Raw genomic sequence first — 22,564 nt, 5'->3', positions numbered from 1 at the left:
TCTTCTACCACTTCATTTGTTTGGAAACCAGTGGTTAATGGTGGTAGAAATGTGAATTCAAACTGAGTAGGTTCAGTGCGGATCTCTGGAGTAGATGATTTATCAATCTCTTCCAAAAGAACCTTACTCTTTGATTCACTCTCTTCTATGTGCTTATCCTCTAAGAAGGTTGTATTTGTACTTACAAATACCTTCTTGTCTTGAGGACTATAGAAGTAATATCCTCTTGTTCCCTTAGGATATCCGACAAACATACATAATTCTGATCTAGGTTCCATTTTATCCATCTTTCTCTTTAGCACATAAGCATGACATCCCCATATCCGAATATGTCTTAGATTAGGCACGCGCCCATTCCACAATTCAAGAGGTGTCTTAGAGACAGACTTAGAAGGAACCATGTTCAATAAGTTTATTGCAGTTTGGATAGCATATCTCCAAAAGGATGTACTGAGCTTAGAGAAACTTAGCATAGACCTAACCATGTCCAATAATGTTCTATTTCTCCTTTCAGAGACACCATTCTGTTGAGGTGTAGCTGGTGCACTCAATTGGGATATTATCCCATTATCTGATAAGTATGTTCTAAAGTCATTGGATAGATACTCGCCACCTCTGTCTGATCGAAGTGTTTTTATGCTCTTACCTAATTGTTTTTCCACTTCATTTCTGAATTCCTTGAACTTTTCAAAAGATTCAGATTTGTGGGACATTAGGTAAACATAACCGTATCTAGAGTAATCATCAGTGAAGGTGATGAAATACTCAAATCCTCCTCTAGCTTGTACACTAATTGGTCAACATACATCAGTGTACACTAATTTCAAAACTTCATTGGCTCTATGTCCTTTAGATTTAAAAGATCTCTTAGTCATCTTACTTTCCAAACAGGATTCACATACATGCAAGGATTCCACCTTTAAATTACTTAAAGGACCATCCTTTACTAACCGTTGAATTCTATTAAGGTTGATATGACCAAGTCTCAAGTGCCACAAATAATTTTCATTAGTGGGAGACAATTTAATTCGTTTGTTGGATTCAATGTGATGCAAAGAGCTGTCATCTTGTTTTAAGACATACAAATCGTTATTCAAATGTCTCTTGCAAATAAGGGCTTTATTTAAGGTAATATCAACCACTATTTGTGAAAAATGGACATAATATCCTTGTCTAAACAATAAAGCAACAGAAATCAAATTTCTAGTAATCTCCGGAACATAATAACAATGTCTTAAAACCAAATGTTTATTATTCGAAAAATAAAGATAAACAATTCCAACAGCTTTTGCAGACACCACAGCCCATGTGGCAACTCTTAGAGTATGTTCCCCTTCATTGAGGCTTCAGGTTACTTGGAACCCATGCAAAGTATTGCATATATGATTAGTGGCTCCAGAATGTACAATCCAAGTATCAGTAGAATCAACCACTAAACAAGACTTAATAAAAGATAACTCACCACTAGCTTGCTTCTTGGAAGCTAGGTATCCTTGGCAGTTTCTTTTCCAATGACTCTTTTCTCCGCAATGGAAACATTTTCCCTTAGGCTTGCCATCTACCTTGACCTTTTTTTCATTCTGTTGAGGACCCTTCTTGTTGGGCTTCTTCTTTTTATTCCCATTTTTACCTTTCGGCTTGGAATAAGATGGCCCAGCAGAAGCAACAACAAATGCATCACCAGTTTTAGTCTTAAGAACACTTTCAGCATTTTGAAGCTCCTTCATCAACTCAGTCAGGGACATGTTTAGCTTATTCATGTTATAGCTAACCTTAACTATGAGAACATCTCAGGGAGAGTCTCAAGTGCCATGTCAACCTGAGTCTCTGATTTGATTTCAGCCCCTAACACCTCAGCCACGTTAAACTGAGCGATCAATGCAAGCATATGATCTCTCACGGGCGTCCTAGGTTTCATGCGCATGTTCATAATGGTTCTAATGGCTGCTTTTCGTGCATGACGTTCTCGATGCTCAAACATTTCTTGGAGGCTATCCATGATTTTTGTAGCAGTGTCCATGTTCTGATGTTTCTGTTGCAGCACATTTGAGATGGATCCCAAAATGTAGCAACGGGCCTGCTTCTGAGCTACTGTGGACTCCGCCGTAGGCACCGATGGACAGGGTTTATTGAGCACAAACTTGTGTTTCTCCGCAGTTAAGACAATCAATAAATTACGTTTCCAATCAATGTACTTTTCTCCGAGTAGTTGGTTGTTGGTTAATATCATAGATAATGAATTTTCAGTCATTTTTCTGAAATTAAAATAAATTTAAATGAGCAATGCAATAAATAAAATTATGTGTTATGCATGAAATGCATTTGTAGATCCCAAAAACTACTACAACACATCAATTACCTAAAACTCCAAAATATATAATTTTTTCTTTAGGAAAAAACATGTTATTTATAGCTAGGCTGGGACCCTCCCATTAAATGCAATATTAATTTAGTATTGCTTGATTTTGGCCATCAAAAGATATTGTAAAAATATTCTATAGGAATTTCTCACAATATCATTGACTTAAGTGTATACCATTAACTTAATTATTTATCAAATACCAAATTAATTATGTCACCTATAGGGTGGTCACAATTAATTTTACTATAAAATAATTATAATAACGGGTCCAATCAAGTAACCAAAACAATGTAGCCCTCCTATAAGGAGACCAATAAAATTGTCACGAGGCATACATAATTCCTACTAATGGATTAATAAGGGAGACCGTGGGTTTATTTAAAATATACCATCTCACACTTAATATTTAAATTTAATTTTGGGTTTTATCCGATCAATAAAATCATGACTATTTTAACTCTTAAAATAATTTAATTATTAATCAAAATATTTATTCTCTAAAAATAGAATAAATAAAATTTTATGCATGACAATATGTTACCTAAAGCGGTATTTATGCAATCTACATGATCATGAATGACAATTAATTTCGTAATTAAAGCAATAATTAACCACTAAGAACAAATTTATGGCCCAAAAAATTAAAGATCTAATTGAACTCAATTGGCCCATACTTCAATTTTTTTTCAAATTTATGGCCAACCTAGACAAAAAAAAAAAAAAAAGATCTAATTGAACTCAATTTGGCCCAATACTTCAATTTTTTTTTTAAAAAAAGTTCCAACCCAAGTAATCAATCCAGCAGCCTGGTCCGGCCCATGAATAATTTCCGGATCCGACCCGAACCCGCGACCCGTCTTCTGCAACCCTAAAAAAATGCCGCCGCCGCTGGAGTCGCCGGAAACGTGCGAAATTGAAGATCTCCACCGCGCCGGTCACTGGGAAATCACCGAGACACCATATCCATTTCGAAACCGAAAATAGATGCCCGATTTTCCAGATCCAGCGCAAAGAAAATGGCGATTTTCGCATCTCAATCGTGCCCGCTCCACCATGAAGAACGACGCATGAGATGGACCGTAAACCACCTTCGCATACACTCCTCATCCTCGCGGCCGCGTGATTCCGATTACGCGATCCAGATTTGCCTTTTTCATGGTGGTTTCCGAAATTGAAGAACAGGTCCCTGACGAATTGAAGAAGATGCATTCCGGTCCCTGGAACCCTTTGGACGAAATTTCATTCTAGTCCTTATGGTTTTAATCGAAATTGCATCCGGCCCCTCCAGTTCTTTAAACAGTAACAGAAAAGCCCAAATAAAATACAACAAAATTGCACGAAAATAAACAAAGGGAAACATGGAGTCGTAATCCACCCCCTTGGTTACAGACTCGAAAATACGAAATACAATTTCACCAAAAACTAAGATCATAAACTGTTCAAAATTTAAATCAATCCATTCAAACCACAATCACATAAATCTAACACCGCTTTAAACTAAAACATGCATAAATAATTAATTAATTCGAAATACGCAAAACAATATCAAAACCCGTGGCTCTGATACCATATGTTAGCCAAGATCGAGAAGATCGGATCACAAAAATTAATTTATTGTGATTTCAATCATCTCATATTCACAGGATCGATCGTTCTACGTATTTAACACGAATTGATTAATTACAACACACAGAAAATAGAGATTACCTTTGAAGCGTGTTTCCGATCTTTCTCTACACTAGATCTACGCTCCAAACCTCCAAGCCTTCTCCGGTGTTCTCTCAGACTCTTAACTTAGGATTGTGTGTGGTCAAAAGTTACAATATCACATTTATATAAAATATATTTGTGATATCTTGTAACAAAAAGATAATGACGATATCTTTTAAAATATTAAATTTAAATGGACAGAATATATTATTCCATATCTAGAAGATTTGATGATAAACTTCCATGTAATATTCTGTCCGAATAAATTTATCCCACATATACCATAAATTATAACTCATATAATTTATCCGAGTTTATATTAGAGCCACCAAAAGGACCTGGTCGGATTCAATTAAATTAAGATCCAATAAATTAATTTCGATCCAATCAACTCATGATTAATCAAAATAATTTATTAATCTTATTCTACTCCACTAAAAGAATAAGATTGCACTCTCAAATTAATTGATATTACTGAAGCACAAAATCAATAATTATATCCTCTGATTTATCGACCCAACAAATATTTCATCTTGTCTTATGTTTCCAAAGTTGATTTCTCTACATAATGATTTGACGACCGAACTCGAACAAGTTGTATAACTTTATTAAATTCATAAGCAAGATATTGCTAGAAATAGGGCTCGCGCTAGGGCTTCGGTTCGCTCAAATTCGAGAAACTGGGTCGCTATGGGTTGGATAATCCTTTTCCGAACAAGATTCGGCGATTTAGGGTAAGTTCGATCCTGCGTGTGTGGGCAGTGCCCACACCCATGATCAATGGCTAAGATTCAATTTCATGGGGAAAATTTTGTTAAAAAAAAAATAAAATTGGGCCAGAAAAAATTCTGGCCCTTGGATGTACCCCTGCAGGCACTGCCTGCAGGGGGTAGGAAGGAAAACCGCGATTTAGATAGGGAAGATGGAGCCGACGGGAAGGGCTTGAGCTTGGGATTTGGGAATTTTCTACTTTTGGAAAAATAATATATATGTATATGTTGTATAAATACTAAATACAATAATTTATACTTTATTAACCTGATTTTGCGTATTTTAGTACTCATGCGTTATTTATTTTAACTTCGATATGTATTTATATCATTTAAATTTCTCGATATTCAACCATACATGTTTTCTAACACATTTTCTAATTTATTTTCGATGAATAATTATTTTAAATTTAACATCTCAATAATTATTTTAATTATGTCAAATTATCGAATTATTAATTTTAAAATCTTACATGTACTTTGCCAAAAATGCTTATTATTTTGTGCATTATCAACTTTTGGTTTGTTGGCAATAGGGCTGCAAACGAACCGAACATGTTCGCGAGTTTTTCGAGCCGGCTCGATAAATATTCGATTTGTATTCGAACTTATCGAATTTGAGCCGAACTCGAACACGTTCAAACTTTTTTTCGAGCCGAACTCGAGCCCAAATTATTTTGTTCGATAGCTCGCGAATAGTTCGCGAGTCTTAATATTTTATTAATATAATATAATTATATATATATATATACATTTCGAATATTTCGAGCATTTCGAGCTTTCAAACCTTAATATCCGAGCAAATAATTCGAATAGTTCACGAATATATTCGAATATTTCGAGCCGAACTCGAACTCGAACTTCATTTCGAGCCGAGCTCGAGCCCAAATATTTGAAATTATCGAACTTCGAATCGAGCTCGAACTCGAATATACCTATTTCGAGCCGAATTCGAGCCTGACTTTTTTACTATTATTCGGCTCGATTCGGTTCGTTTGTACCCCTAGTTGGCAACTAACTCTTTATGATGGTCGTTTATTTTCTCAGTCATCCTCTTCATCATCATCTAGGTTATTATTTTCCTATTTCGGATTTTTCGAATGTTTTGAAAATTGAGAGCTTAGCATTGGAATCGACATCAACATCATAAACTGACCATCCATTGAAGCATTAGAATCGCTCAAAAGCATGAAAAATGAGGCATTGGGAACAACATTCGAACCAGTTGGAATATTTTGTGAAAATTGAGAATGGTGAGGAGAACGAGATTGAAAATTTTAAGAGTTTGCATTCCTTCTATATTTGGATATCCAAATAAATTGTTGAATGAAACACTAAATTTTTCAGGCATTTCAGATAAGAAGATATAAATATTGTGTTGATAATTAGTAGATAATTTTGAAATGGAGAGTGAGAAATGAGAGATTTATACTGTCTCACGAGTTGTATTTGTGAGACGGATCTCTATTTGGGTCATATATGAAAAAGAATTATTTTTATGTTAAGAGTATTACTTTTTATTGTGAATATGGGTAGGGTTGACCCGTCTCATAGATTAAGATCCGTGAGACGGTCTCACATAAGACACACTCTACTATATTTATAGTAAAAAAGTTTCAAAAAGTAGTCTTTATATTTATTTTAAAAAATGAAGGTATTTTTGTTTCAAAAATGAAGTTGGAGAACAAAATTATTTTTTAAAAAAAGGTTTTTACCCAAATAAAGTTGTTGGAAAAAGAAAAAAACCAATAAAAATAACAAAATTGAAGCTAATTGTTTGGGAAAAAAATAAATTATTGAAGACGCACGACAACCAACAAGTACAAGGCGCTCGCACCCCATGCACGCATGCTACACACGAGCCATTTGAGAGGGTGTGTGAGCTGCATCCTCTCAAAAGAAACCAATTTTTTTTTAAAAAAATAATGTTGGGTTAATTGAACACTCTGTAACGACTGCTTTATTTTGAACCTAATTTATTATATTCAATAAAGCTACCGTTGTAGCCACTCTAATAAGCTGCGATAATGTTGACTTGAGCATTGAAGGGTTTATTCTTTGTGCATCTTCAGTTTCTCTAAACGTTTTTTTTCGTAAAGCAAATGACGATCCATCATATTTTATCAGGGGTGGTTCGTAGGAATGACGTCCACGCATCTGAATCCAACATCTCTACATTCTCCTAAATTTACTTAATTCAGGTAACAATCTTATCTGCTATATCAGTGCGAAAAAAGCATGAAGATCCTTTAAAATAAAATTAAAAAATCAGGATTGAAGAGGTTGTTGGAAATTCCCAATAGTAAAACAAAATATAATAAAAAAAAACCACAATTGAAGGTGATTCCTGAAGAACTAATGTTGTACACAATCACTGAAATGTGGAAAGTTCTGTAACTTATAAATAGATTTGATTTATTTCACCATTTTTAAAAATATATATATATATATATATATAATATAGTAGACAGAACCATTTATTCTAAAAGAAGAAATATTATATTAAAATTAAAAGTTACAGTTCATGTAAGATAACGTAAAACCGCTTTTCTTCTCGGGTCAAATGGGCCATGTGGGGAAACGAGGTGAAAGAGAGAGCAAACAAATATTGGGCCTCCCTGATTGGGCTCATGTTTTTAGGCCCAAATTTCGTTTACAAAACTTGGGCTAGAAAAGTTGGACCAAAGTATGGGCTTAAATTCCCCCCTCCCACTCAAGAAAAACGCTGCAAATGTAACATTCCAAGTCAAGGGAAAGACAGTACCAAAGTAGATCATGATATCAAAGAAACACGAGTGTATATTTTAATAAACTTAGAAATTGAATTATATATTTGAGATAATTGAGAAATGCAACAACTTGTGAGACCTACTCATTGAGAAATAAAGGAAAGTTAAATAATTGAGTAGGTCTTTCGTGATACGATCTCATGAATCTTTATCTGTGTGACGGGTCAACTCTACCGATATTCACAATCAAAAGTAATATTTTTTCACGGATGACACAAAATACGACTCGTGAGACTGTCTCACACAAGTTTTTGCTTAAATAATTAGGCCGAAAAAAGTACATAATATTGAAGGCAAAAAATTTAAAAACTAATTTAACGTCCAATAATTAAAATTTATTTTATTTCATTTTCAACATATAACTCGTTATATTATACAATGATTTCAATAAAGAATTGAAATTATTAAATTTAAAAATAAATTAAAAAAAAGAGAGAGGACTTGGATATGGTCATATGATTGCTTCTCAATGAGAGGCGCCGAGTTTGACTTGCCGGCTTTAGCTAAATATTCCATCCAAATTAGACTTCTACCAAAGAAAGCCACCGCTTGGTCACACGCGGAATTCAACTTTGTCACATGCCCCAAAAAAAAAAAAAAAAAAAAAATCAAATAATATATATCACTTAATATTTTTGAAAAAGAAAGAAGACTAATTCAAAAGTTCCCATGTGAAGGGAACACAAGACTTCCCCCATAATTTTTTTATTAAAAATAAAATCGTAAAACATAATTTCAATGATTTTAACCACTCATTTTGTTGTACACTATATTTTTTATTTATTGATTACACCATATCTTATAATATCTCAGTTTTAGATACAATTTATCAATGAATTTTACATGTATGGCAAAACCTTTGGAGTGGATCTCATGTGAAATCGTCTCACATAAGTTTTTGTCAAGTCTTTATTGTCCAAAACTAACATCGAACATATATATATATTATTTATCTCCTAAAACAAAAATTTGGAATAAATTTAATATTATTAAAAAGTGTAGAAAGGCTTAGAGCTAGGGAGCTCCCTTTGTCATTATATAGTGAATATAATGAATATTGTTCAAGGATTTGTTATTGGCGCATTCCTTTTCTTGGACTACTTCATCAAGAAAATAATTTGATTTTTTGCAAAATAAATCTATTCCTCCATAAGTCAAATAGAATTAGCAGAGAGAAGAAAATGTCCAAAAAGATATTATTATTTTATGTATTATTTGAAACGTACCTTAGGAGGAGGGAAGTCACCAAGAAATCACGATATGTCTCCCTCCTTAATGTGGATATATTCCAATTCTCGACGTTTTACTACAAGACCTTTCCCATCTTCCCTTAAATCTCCTTGCCCTTCACATTGTTTTGTCATACCAAAGCTTCTTCCTTTAACTCACCACATATTTCTTTGAAACTTGGTATATTTTCTTGGTTTTGCCACCCCTTTCATCCGGAATATTGAATCTTCAAATATCTGAAACTTGTTTGGCGGGTTTTGAAGCTGGTTGAATTTAGAGAGAACCCAATTCTTTGTTTCTCGTGTTTTGATCTTAAAGTTTGGGTTTTTTTTTTAATCTTTAGCGGAGTTCTATCTTTTTTGTGCAAGTCATAAGCTTAATCGGCGTAGAAATCGTGGGAATTGAGAGTTCGGAGCTTATGCTGATAAAAGTTAAATCTTTATTCTTTTGATCTGAAAAAGTTCAGATTTTGATTGATTCATTGATACTTGGGCTTTTATTGAATCCCGACTACATTTTTGTTCAAATATTGAAAAAATTGTTTGATTTTTCTTGATTCATTAAAATGGGAAACTGTTGTGTTGTTCCTAAAACTTCCGACGAGGAGATAGTGGGTAATCATAAGCCAAATCGCTTCGCTATTAATGATGGTAAACATGTGCCGATTGGTGGATACAAATCCTACGTATTGACCAATCCGACAGGCCATAACATTGAGGGCTTTTACGAGCTGGGGCGTGAGCTCGGTAGAGGTGAATTCGGGGTTACCTATTTATGCACTGAAAATCAACTGGGGAAGTGTTTGCTTGTAAGTCGATATCTAAGAAGAAGCTCAGGACTAGAGTAGATATTGAGGATGTGAGGAGGGAGGTTCAGATCATGAAGCATTTGCCTAAGCTTCCAAATGTTGTGAGTTGAAGGATACATACGAAGATGATAGTGCAGTGCATTTAGTTATGGAGTTATGTGAGGGTGGTGAACTGTTTGACAGAATTGTTGCTAGAGGACATTATACTGAGAGGGCGGCTGCCGCTGTGACTCGAACCATTGTCGAAGTTATTCAGGTGAAGATTTGATTTCTTGATGTTTTGTGTTGACTCGAACCACTCACTATTCGACCCTGTTTTTTAGGATTGCATCTTTTTTTTTTCCAACTCTGTTCTGTTTGTTGCCGTGGTAACTTGCAAAGTAACTGTATTTTGTCCACATGACCTTGTAAGTGTTATCTAATTAAGTGGATCTTCCTGCAGAATTGCCATAAGCATGGGGTCATGCATCGTGATCTTAAGCCCGAAAACTTCTTGTTTGCAAATATGAAAGAAACGGCACCACTAAAGGTCATTGATTTTGGGCTGTCAGTTATCTTCAAGCCTGGTATGTTCCTTTCACGCTTCATTAATTCTTTGGGTTGCAGTTAAACATATGTTGGATTGCATTAGCTAACGTCTTGGCGATTCTGCAGGCGAGAGATTTGATGAAATTGTGGGAAGCCCTTTCTATATGGCTCCGGAGGTCCTGAAGAAAGACTATGGTCCAGAAATAGATATTTGGAGTGCTGGCGTTGTTCTTTATATCTTACTCTGTGGATTTCCACCGTTTTGGGCTGGTTAGTTTCCAATTTTCCGTACGCGTTGCTCCCATATTTTGAATTTATGCCACTAAACTTTAATGCCAACTTTATTGAAGGAGGATGTTCAAACTAATTAAAAATGGTTGAATCAATCATATTTTGTGTATCGTATAGTAGATAGGGATGCGAAGTTCGGTTAACTTGTGTGTGTGGACATGGAAACTCTCTCTTGTTTGATTGAAAGTACCGAAATTTTCCACTCGGCTTTGACATTCCCTCTGGCACAAAATGTTGTTAAACTGCAGAAACTGAACAAGGCATTGCCCAATCGATTATTCGTTCTGTTGTGAGCTTCAAAAGAGATCCTTGGCCCAAGGTTTCTGATAAAGCAAAAGACCTGGTAAAGAAAATGCTCAACCCCGACCCCAAGAAACGTCTTACACCCGAGGAGGTTTTAGGTAACATTTAGCCCAATTAATTATTGACACCACATTTTACATACACCATGCTTGATTGTTCGTTTCAAATTGTTGACAATTCTAGCTGCTTGACTCGCAGATCATCCTTGGTTGCAGAATGCAAAGAGTGCTCCCAATGTTTCTTTGGGTGAAACTGTTAGAGCTAGGCTCAAGCAGTTTTTCAATGATGAATAAGCTCAAGAAAAAAGCTCTACGGGTAACAGCTCTTGCTTCAAAAGTTAATAAACAATCAATAATGGTGTCGTTGGCCCGTTAAGGTTTTTGCTAAATCGATTTCTCGAATGTCAGGTGATTGCTGAGCATCTATCTGTGGAGGAAGTTGCAGGCATAGTTGAAGGATTCCAATTGATGGATATGGACAATAAGGGAAGATTGACATTGACGAGTTAAGAGTGGGGCTACACAAGCTCGGCCATCACATCCCAGATAGCGATCTTCAAATTCTAATGGAAGCTGTGAGTGTCATATCTGATTATAAGACTTCATTCTAGGCTTAAATCTTTTGAACAGCTCTAAAGTGGTAGTCATCTATGAGTCGTTCATCAATACATGATTCGATGAGAAACGAGAAGCATGGGAAAAAGCAGGGCAGTGACCCTATAAAAATTTTGTTAGCTTACCTCCCCACGAGCTCGCATTTTTGACAACGATTTACTGAAACAGATGATGCCATGCTAGAGAACACTTCGTTTGCAAAGCACAAGATTTTTGAATGCTACACGCCTCGTCATGTGAATTTTTTTGTTTTGTATTAACTAGTAGAGTAACGTTAGTTTTTTAATTCCTGTTGGAACAGGGTGATGTGGATAAAGATGGATATCTCAATTGTGGAGAATTTGTTGCAATATCTGTTCACCTAAGAAAGATGGGAAACGACGAACATATACACAAGGCATTCGAGTTCTTGATGCTAACAAAAGTGGGTATATAGAGATGGAAGAGCTAAGAGACGCCTTCGCCGAAGAGGCGGAGACAGAGGCGACCAGTGAAGAGGTCATTATTGCCATTATGCAAGACGTGGACACAGACAAGGTCAGTCGCCTCCTATCTCAAATTTCTGACCATCTCAAACACATTCTTTCATACATTGCTTACATTTTTTTCTATATTATTTTCTGCAGGATGGGCGTATAAGTTACGATGAGTTTGCCGCAATGATGAAGGCCGGAACAGATTGGAGAAAGGCGTCGAGACAGTATTCGAGAGAAACGATACAACAGTCTGAATTTGAACCTGATCAAGAGCGGATCAATACGAATGTGATGTCCCCTGTAGAGAATGGCACATTTGCTCGAGTGGAAACAAGTTTTTCTATTTTTTTGTTAATCTATGTTGTAAGTGTAGAGCCACGGTCAAAATTTGATCGTTATTTCACATGCATATTGTCCATTGTTACCGAAGTTTGCAAGTTAATTTGAACAGTTCTTGATAGATTCTAAAGATACAATATTGGTGTTAGTTAGAATTACTGGTGTAAATTAAAAATAGAATATTAAAACCAGATTAGATCCAATTAAACTAGTTGATCAACAATCCTGGTTTTTTTTTTTATATTCACCTGATTCGTTTTATCATATGGGTTTTATTTTCACATTTGATTAATCCAGTAAAATTTTCAATACTTTTTAATGGTTAGACATGATGTTGGGCTATATTTTTACAAATTCCATATATATATATATATAATATATGATGTGATCCGGGTGAAATGGATGAGCAGGGTCGGGTGCTCCACCGGATCAAATCAAGAATTTATAGTGTTGTTTAGGAAAATGAGCAAGGTAGATGGCTTCGATCGTGACCTGCAAACAATGAAAGGAACTCGTGAATGGGCGTCGGAAGGGTGTCCGGCGTGACCACTCCGATGCTTAAGTCAGCAGGGTTGTCGAGAGGGAACTTAAAGCAATATGTATGGATGCTTGAGAGTGAAGAAATTTCAGACCTGTAGAATGTCAACGATACCTGCTATTTGAAGAGAAGCTAGGGCTACCTTGATGCGCGTGCTCACCTACTACCTGTACCCTCGGACGTTGACGGCCTGTCGGGTCCCTTTCTACCCGATAGCTTCGTGGGTACTCCAAGAATAAGGGACGTTGACTGCATGTCCAGTCCCTTTCTTCTCCATATTTTCGGGGATACGTTCAGGCGGAAGACGTTGACTTCCCGCCCAGTCGCTTTCTGCCTTACAATCTGTAAGATCCTCTAAGTAAGTTACTCGAGTATTGAGCCCTCGGCTTCAGCATGAAAGCCCGGTCCCTAGTTGCTCGGGAGGTAAGTAAATACCCGATCGTGCATGAAGCGCCCAGTCGCGTGGGTAACAATCGCCCTCCCGGTTTCTATAGGGGCTACTCAATGACATTTCCCGGGTCCTCCAGGACCCGAGCCCTTATAGGGGTATCACCACCCATCCCTAAAATAGTCGGGCTAGAGTCTCACTCGCTGTCCCGATTGGTGTGAAATAATTCACGGTGTATAATAGCATCGGAGCCTTTAAATATCCCGTAGAAGAGATGTCACGCCTGAATGATTTGTCTCCCGGACCCTAATGAATTGTTATCCAGCCCCTCTGGATGTTGCATTCGTTATAATGAGATGCACCCACAATTAATTCCTACTAGAAAACGCTCCACATCTCGAGAAATGGATAAGTCTGACACCTCGACAACTGTGCACGTCTTTTCCCCTCCCGGCACAATTTCCAAAACTTATCTCAACCGTTCAGGCATCTTGAAGATCAACGGTCATTATTAATTTGTTCTTATTATAAATAGGGCCTTACCGATCCGTCATCATACCAGCAAAGTGTTGTTAGGAAGATACAATGGCAGGTACTAGCAATCCCAGCGTCCCTGATCTGGCGGAAGAGTTCATGAATGCATCCTCAGAGAGGCATAAAACGGAAATAGAGGAGGAGGTCTTTCACAAAATTCTCGCCTTCTGGGAGGCACTGCAGGAGTTACAGCTTCTCTACTACTACGGTGAGGCTAATACTCCTCGGCTTCTGGCGAAATTGGAGAAGTATCGGGAATATCTAAATATTCCGAGTTGGGGGATCCTTTTGAAGAGGACCGCATGTACGAACTGATGCTTCGAAAAGAGAGGAACACTCTCAACGATATCACTGACGCCAAGGGCTATGAAGGAAGGGCTACTCGAGAAGTGAGACGTTGGATGTTCCTGTGGAAAGCCTTCGTAGAGGAGGCATATTTCGATGTAATTCGAAGTAATTTCGTTAAATAAAATTATTATCCGAGTTTACTGTCTTTTACCATTTTATCTGATGCATATCCCACGGACTGTCTGACTCGACTGACAAGATTAACTACTAATAAGTAACGAACGGAGACGTGGGGATTCCGTACTAATAAAACTAAAAGGGCGCCCGAGCTCCGCATTTCTCGGGTTTACAACAATATGCTGGGACCTCGAATCTCCCGGTCTTAAGACAAAATGTCGAGGCCTTAAACCTCCCGGACTCAAGAGAAAATGCCGGGGCCTTAAACCTCCCGGACTCAATAAAAATATTACCACGCTTACCCGGATATCCCGATTGTTGCGATAACAGGTGTAAGCATTAACTCCTTCCTGGAGACGCTTCGTATTTCGGGAAAGAAATAAGTCTAACGCCTCGATAACCACGTGCGTCATTTCCTCTTCTGCCGATTAAGACTTTAGTACCTTTATATTCGTAACAGTCCCTTCGCCTACCTCGATAATAAATGCTACGTGCCTATAAATACAGGAAGGCAGTGGGAGGTAAGAGATAATACCTTCGACATGGCAAGTTCGAGCGAATCTACGGTCTGCAGTGGCATCTACGTTCCAGCGCCCAATACCCTACCTCCTCACCTGGAGGATCTGAAGAGGACCATTGAGGAGTTGGTCTTGTCGAAGGTGATGTCCACTTGGCATAAGATTCAAGATCTTAATGCCACGCTCCGAGAAGGTTTGGCCTTTACTCGGGCACAAAGAGCGGTGGCGAGGAGGTACAAAAGGGAGCTCGAAGTCAACCATGTTGCCGAGCTCGCTACTGATGAAGTCCTGCTTCATGCGATGCTGCTGAAGGAAGGGCGTCAACTGGGAAAGATTTCCTCCTCTGAGTCCTTTAACCTCGCCCAGTCTCCTGAACTAACCCACTGGATCCATGAGTGGCAACATGTCGTAGGTGTACTAATAATTGGTGCTAGGCATGAGCGATTCCTTTATGAATAAAATCTGCTTACTTGTTTCATTCTCTTCTTTGCACGTTAATTAATGATAAACCGGGTGTAATTCATAAATGCGCGATTGAATCTCCCAGAACCAAAATCTTACCTACTTTAAACAAAGCACTAGAGCTTTGTTTGGAAGAAAATGTCGGGGCCTCGAATTTCCCGGACCGAAAATAACGTGCCGGGGTCTTAAACCTCCCGAACTTAGAATAATATGCCGGGGCCTCAAACCTCCCGAACTTAGAATGATATGCCGGGGCCTCAAATCTCCCGGACTTAGAATAATATGCCGGGGCCTCAAACCTCCCGGACTTAGAATGATATGCCGGGGCCTCAAACCTCCCGGACTTAGAATAATATGCCGGGGCCTCAAACTTAGAATGATATGCCGGGGCCTCAAACCTCCCGGACTTAGAATGATATGCGGGGCCTCAGACCTTCCGGACTTAGAATAGTATGCCGGGGCCTCAAACCTCCCGGACTATTCACGTGGTATCCGGATGATATACAGCTCATCATTAAAACTCTCACCGAATGAGAACGTTCCGTATTCCCAGCTGTATCAGTCGGGCACCTTGGTAACCGTCAATGCCCCTTCACCTTCTTAGCACAATTTTCAAGGAATATCCTGACCGCCCACGTGTTTAGATTCGATGGCTTCGATTAACTTTTTCCTTTGACTCATAGAGGGGACGATTCCGCTGGCTGGGACCCTTGTATTTCCTCCACATTTAAAAACGTTCACCTATAAATAAGGGGGGATAGATGTAAAGTGACTCTCCATTCAAAATGTCGAATTCAAGCGGTTCCAGTGCCTGCAGCAGTACACATGTCCTGGTGACCCCGGAGATGCGTCCTCATGTGGAGGAACTGAAGAGGGAAATCGAGGAACATATATGGGCGAAGGTCATGGCCGTGCGGGACAAGGTTCATGACTTGGATTATACCTATCGCAATCGCTTGGCCACTACTCGAGCGCAAAGAGCCAGAGCGAGGAAGTATATCCGAGAATTCGTAGTAGACCGGGTGACCGATCTAGTTGACGATGAAGTTCTGCTGCACATGATGCTGTGGAAAGAGTGGCATGCCCTGGACAAGATAATGAAGAATGAATTCTTCATTGACCTCCGCATTCACGAATTAACTAATTGGATAACGGAGTGGCAGGATTCTGTATCTAACATAATGGATCCCATAACTTTTCGCCGCTATTTTATGTAATGGAAATTTTATCGACTTCTATCGCTTTACTCTTCTGCAAATAAATCTTGTGCGAATTTATGCGGACCGAATCAATAGACTTACAGTTATTTGTAATAACCTGATCCCCCCGAACTTAAAATATAATCCCGGGCTATCGAACCTTTTGACTATAACAAGATGCCGGGGTCTCGGATTATTCGGACTTAGAAATCTCCGTCCTGGGTCTCTAGGTTCCCGAGCTATGAAACGAACTTGCCGAGTTCTCCTAAACCTCCCGGCCTATCCACACGTTACTACAACGACACGTGTTCATCTATCCGACGGCTAGTAATGTTTCGTATTCCGAGGAGATAAAACATCATGACATCTCGATCTGTGTAACTGTCTTTTCGTTCTGCCCGTCGCAACTTTCGAGGCGCATCGAAACCGCACACGCGTTCACTCAATCGACGGTTCCGATCATTCCCCGTCTCCTATATATAGCGACCCTAGGTTTTCCCAAAAATCACTTTCAAATCAGCATTCTCGGCGAAGCCCTTGCAAATTCTCTTCTCGCAGTTCCGGCATTCAAAGTTTCCTTGCTCCGACGATCTTCCACCGCATTTGTAAGTTTTTTCTTTTCCTTATGTCTAATTCTACTTCTTCTACTTCCGGGGCCAATGCTCGAGGTTCGTCAGGGTATGAATCCGCCGCCCTTCGTTCTGATTCGTCTCTTTCTCCTATTTCTCGTCGCCCTTCTACCCAGACTGTCCAAAAACCTATAATCTTAAAACCCCAATCTTCCTTGAGACCTTCTAAACCTTCTTCTTCGGGCATATCCCGGATCCCAAAAAAGGATAAGGGTAAGGGTAAAGCCCGGGCTTCCGACCACCCTTTAACCGAGGCCCCCGAGATTCCATGGTTCTCTTCTCTGAAAAGCTCCCTGCGACCCGGAGCAGAAAAAGAACTTCGAACCCTAGGGGTCATTCCTTCTTCTTATCCTATTCTTATACCCGGACCTTCTGACCGGGCGGATCAACCCCCCTCGGGTTATATTACCTTTTTTCGAGACCAACTCCGCAACGGTCTTCGATTTCCCATTGCTCCGTTCTACATCGAGGTTGCCAAATTTTTTGGTGTACCTATCAATCAATTTCATCCCAACTCTTTCCGGATCATGGCTTCGGTTTTTGTTCTCTTCCGTACGCATGATCTGGTAATAAATTCCAAAGTTCTGCATTATTTCTTTATTTGTAGATTAGGAGATAATGCCTTTTCCCTTTCTGCTCGGCTTAATGCCCGCTTTCTTGATGACATCCCTTCCTCTCAAAAGGGGTGGAAAGGAAGATATTTTTTCATTCGTCTCCCGGGTTCTCTTGATTGTTCAACCGAGTTCCTCCCTTCTCTTCCTCAACAGCCAGAACTTCCTCAGGCGTACAAGTCTGAAGAATTTTACATCCGAAGCCTCGCCCTGGTAGAGGGTAGAAAGTTTTCTTCCTCCGTCCTTATTGCCCAAGAACAACTGGTTGCTTATCGTTTAAGTGCCCGGGTTGAGGACCCGATTGAGCAAGTGATTGATGAAGTTGCTGGCTCGGGCCATCAACCTGGTAACTTTCCTTTACATGTTGTGCGATTGCTCCCTGACTTTGTATTTGCATTTGGATTTTACCCTTGCCTGCTCCTTATGCAGATTTAATGGAAGAGGCTTTTGCCAAAAGATGGGCAGCCGAGAAGGCGGCCAAGGAGAAGAAAAGGGCAGCCCGAAAGGCCGCTGCTGAAAAGAGAGCGGAGGATGTGGCTGCCCGGGCGAAGGAGACGGTCCGGGTGCAATTTGAACTTAAGAGAACGGTGCCTGAATCCAGAGAAGATGATGAGGACCTCCTCCCCCTTAGCCAAAGGCCAAGAAGAGTTACGACCATCCCGGTGGTGACTCTCAGCGAGGATGATCAAGCGGGAGGCCAGGCTTCCTTTCAAGCGATTCAGTCAGACACGCCTCCCCTTATGCGCGATGACCAGGCACCCCTCCAAGAACCTTCACAGGAACCTCTCCAAGGGCCTCTCCCAGAATCCTTCCAGGGGCCTCTCCCAGAATTTTTCCAGGGGCCCTTCCTCCCTTCGCAGCCCAGCGGGTCTGTCTTCTCCACCGAGGGAGCCTCCCGGGTTGGGGCAGACTTCCTCAAGCGAATGCTCCTTCCTACTGACCAGGCCTTCCTGAAGAGCATGCCGCCAACCCCTCGATGCCTGGGTGGCTTGAACAAACTTCTGGCTGTAAGCTTCTTTCTTCCCCTATCTTCTCTCCCTTTTTTTTTTTTTTTTTTTATATGACCTTGCCAACCCTGCCTTCTCTCTGAAAAATAGGGTGCACATATGTTAATGTCAGCCTATGAAGAGGTGTCCTCCTTAGCCAACCACCAGGCTCCCCAACTCCGGGTCTTCCAAGAGACGAACGAGCTTATTCAAGCGGAGCTTGCTCAATTGAAGGGATTCCATTCGGAGACAGTGGCAACCCTTCAAGGCTCTGTGGAGTCTGCTCAGGCTGAGCTGGCCAAAGCCCGGGAGGAATTAAATGAAAGTCACATCAGGGAGGAAACTCTTCAAAGGCATCAGTCGATTCTTGATCGCAAGAACGCCTCCCTGATAGATGCCATAGAAGAGCAAATGTCCCGGGCTGAAAGAGCCGAGAAGGCTCTAGCCGAGTCTGAGCGCCAAAAAGAGCAACTGCGGACTTCCTTCCTGGAATCCTCAGAATTCAAGGCGGCCGTTGAGAATCGAGCTTATCCTTTCTTTAAGACTGGCTTCAAAAGATGCCTTCAACAATTCCAGGAAGCCGAGCTTATCCCCAAGGATAGAACCAACTTTCCAGACTTCGGGCTAGCCATTGCATCTCTTGCAGGAGCCGGGGTGGGAGGCAACGAGGGTACATCCGAAGAGGAAGACGGAGAGGAACCGGTAGAGGAGGAGAAACAGGAGGAGTCCGTAGAGGGGGAGGAAGAAGAAAAACCTGGAGAGGGAGAAGCAGGGCAAATAGAGAAGCCGACAGAGGAGGCGAAAGAGCCAGAAAACAGCCCTCTGCTGATATAGAATAGGCTTGTCCTCTTTTCATTTTTAAGTTCACTCCCTGCCTTCGGGCTTTGTAGTAATGGAATATTTTCTTTCCTTTTATCCTTCTTCACAATATTTACAAAAATTCAGTACTCGTTCCTTATATGATCAGGACATTCTCGTTCTAACAAATCTAACAATTTTCCAAGTGTTGAGAACTAACTAAGATACCAAATCATGTGAACGGGTATTAGCCTTCCGCACTTTAAATGGATATCTGTGATGTGAATGCCTGGAACGAACGGACACTTAACAGGATGTAGTGCTCTGGGTTTATGAGGAGCCAAGGTGCGGAACTTTAAGCCGGGGAACAGGTCCCGGGGCTTTGGAATGGTCGAGGTACGGAGCCCCGAGCCAGGGAGTAGAACCCTGGGCTTATGTAGAACTAAGGTACGGAACCTTAGGTCGGGGAACAGGTCCCGGGACTTTGGAGTGGTCGAGGTACGGAGCCCCGAGCCAGGGAGTAGAACCCTGGGCTTATGTAGAACTAAGGTACGGAACCTTAGGCCGGGGAACAGGTCCCGGGACTTTGGAGTGGTCGAGGTACGGAGCCCCGAGCCAGGGAGTAGAACCCTGGGCTTATGTAGAACTAAGGTACGGAACCTTAGGCCGGGGAACAGGTCCCGGGACTTTGGAGTGGTCGAGGTACGGAGCCCCGAGCCAGGGAGTAGAACCCTGGGCTTATGTAGAACTAAGGTACGGAACCTTAGGCCGGGGAACAGGTCCCGGGACTTTGGAGTGGTCGAGGTACGGAGCCCCGAGCCAGGGAGTAGAACCCTGGGCTTATGTAGAACTAAGGTACGGAACCTTAGGCCGGGGAACAGGTCCCGGGACTTTGGAGTGGTCGAGGTACGGAGCCCCGAGCCAGGGAGTAGAACCCTGGGCTTATGTCTCCTCAGTTTTACACAATATCACTTATAGTAGGCAAAAGAATGAGGAAAACGATCCTTTATTATTTCTTCAAAGTGAAAATTACAGCTGTACATTGGCTAAGCGTAATATTTCTTCAAATGAAGTACATTCCAAGGTCTCTTAAGAAGTTTACCCTGAGCATCTTCTAGGTAAAAGGATCCTGAACTGACTCTCTTAATGATTTTGTAAGGCCCCTCCCATCGAGCTTCGAGCTTGCCCACGTCCCCAGCTGGATTAACCTTCTTCATCACCAAGTCCCCTATCTGCAAGTCTCGAACTCGGACCTTTTTGTTGTAGGATTTCATGACCCGGTTTCGATATGCCTCCATCCGGATCATGGCTTGGTCCCTCTTTTCTTCTAATAGATCCAGTTCCAATGCACGGCTACCCTCATTGTTGCTCGGGTAAGATTCTACCCGGGCAGATGTTTGACCGATTTCAACAGGAAGGATGGCCTCAGATCCATACACCAAGCTGAATGGAGTTTCTTGGGTAGGTGCCCGAGGAGTAGTCCTGTATGCCCATAGTACACGGGTAATTCTTCTACCCAGTCCTTCCCTTTGCTTTGCAGTCTGGTCTTTAAAGCCTGCACAATGATTCTGTTTACAACTTCTGTCTGCCCATTGGCCTGAGGGTACGCAACGGAAGTGAAGGACTGGGTGATCTTCATTTCCTGGCACCAAGACGTTATTTCTTTTCCTTGAAACTGTCTCCCATTATCCGAGATCAATCGCCGGGGTATGCCGAAGCGACATACTATATTCTTCCATAAGAATTTCAAAACCTCTTGCTCGGTGATTTTAGCCAAGGGCTCGGCTTCCACCCATTTGGAGAAGTAATCCACAGCCACCAACAGGAATTTTTTCTGGGCCCGAGCAACTGGCAATGGGCCGACTATATCCATACCCCACTGATCAAAAGGACAAGACGCCCAAATAGGCTTCATAGGAGTGGCTGGGCTGTGCTGAAAGTTGGAATGATGTTGACAGCTTTCACAAGTCCGGACCACTCGAGCTGAATCATGGTGAAGAGTCGGCCACCAGAACCCGGCTAGCATCGCTTTCCGAGCTAAAGATGTCCCCCCCAAATGCTCACCACAGCATCCTTCATGAATCTCTTGAAGAACATAAATCTCTTCCTTCCCGCTCAAACACTTCAATAATGGTCCCTGGAATGATCTCCTGTATAAGATATTATTTAAGAGAACAAACCTGGGGGCTTGTCTTTTTATTTTCTGTGCTTGAGCTCTCTCCTCGGGCAATTCATTCTCCCGGATGAATTTGATCAGAGGGGTCATCCAAGAATCCTCGGGTATTGTCAACATTTCTTCTTCTTCAATAGTTAAAACTGCTCGGGAAACAAATAAAACCTCCCGGGTGCTGTCTTCCGACAAAGAAGCAGCCATTTTTGCTAGGGCATCAGCCTCTCCATTTTCTTCTCGGGGTATCTGTTCGATGCTCCAATCCACAAATACTACTGCCTGGGCTTTGATGAGATGCAAATATTTGAGCATTTTGTCGTCCTTGACCTCATACGTGCCCTTGATCTGCTGAGTAATCAACTGTGAATCGGAATACAATATAATCCTAGCCGTTCCAATTTCTCGGGCAGCCCGGACACCGGCTAGAACAGCCTCATATTCTGCTTCATTATTTGTTACCCTGGAACCAATTTTGACTGCCAATTTAATCTTCTCTCCCGATGGGGAGATTATCACGACTCCTACTCCACATCCAACCAGGCAAGAAGCCCCGTCTACAAACACCCTCCATCTTTCTTCCTCAGCAGGTTGAATCATCTCAGATAGGAAATCGGATAAAGCCTGCGCTTTTATGGCCAACCGGGGCTTATACTCAATATCGTATTCCCCCAGTTCCACATTCCATTTGATCATCCGCCCGGATACTTCAGAATGTGTCATAATTCTTCCAAGCGGGCTGTTAGTAAGAACGATAATAGGATGCGATAGAAAATAAGGCCGCAATTTCCGGGCAGTCACAACTAAAGCCAAGGCCATCTTCTCCACTTCACTATACCGCAGCTCGGGACCTCTTAGGGCGTGACTGACATAATAGACAGGCTTTTGATCCGAGCCTTCTTCCTTTATTAGGACAGAGCTGACAGCATATTCAGTAGTGGATAAATAGACAAACAATTTATCCCCGGGCTCAGGCTTTACCAGAACTGGAAGCTCAGCTAGATGCTTTTTAAGATCTTGGAAAGCCTGCTCGCACTTGTCATCCCATC

The 22,564-nt window shown here is 40.9% G+C and overlaps 1 protein-coding gene and 1 pseudogene across 1 annotated transcript; one reads left to right on the top strand and one right to left on the bottom strand.

Moving 5' to 3' along the window:
* Window positions 1-1,777: 1,777 nt before the first annotated feature.
* LOC140826965 (uncharacterized) lies at window positions 1,778-2,251 on the bottom strand. The gene has a single exon (XM_073189529.1). The coding sequence runs from the start codon at window positions 2,249-2,251 to the stop codon at window positions 1,778-1,780; it is 474 nt and encodes a 157-aa protein (XP_073045630.1).
* Window positions 2,252-8,873: 6,622 nt separating this feature from the next.
* LOC140827148 (calcium-dependent protein kinase 32-like) lies at window positions 8,874-12,303 on the top strand (annotated as a pseudogene).
* The last annotated feature ends 10,261 nt before the right edge of the window (window positions 12,304-22,564 follow it).

The sequence above is a fragment of the Primulina eburnea genome, chromosome 3, assembly GCF_022965805.1.
Source record: "Primulina eburnea isolate SZY01 chromosome 3, ASM2296580v1, whole genome shotgun sequence".
NCBI classification, from domain to species: domain Eukaryota; kingdom Viridiplantae; phylum Streptophyta; class Magnoliopsida; order Lamiales; family Gesneriaceae; genus Primulina; species Primulina eburnea.
The sequence above is the reverse complement of the archived record's forward strand: the minus strand, read 5'-3'. Positions and strand labels throughout refer to the sequence as shown.

Coding starts and splice junctions, on each gene's coding strand:
- LOC140826965 (XM_073189529.1), bottom strand. CDS start 2,251: ATGACTGAAAATTCATTATCTATGATATTAACCAACAACCAACTACTC.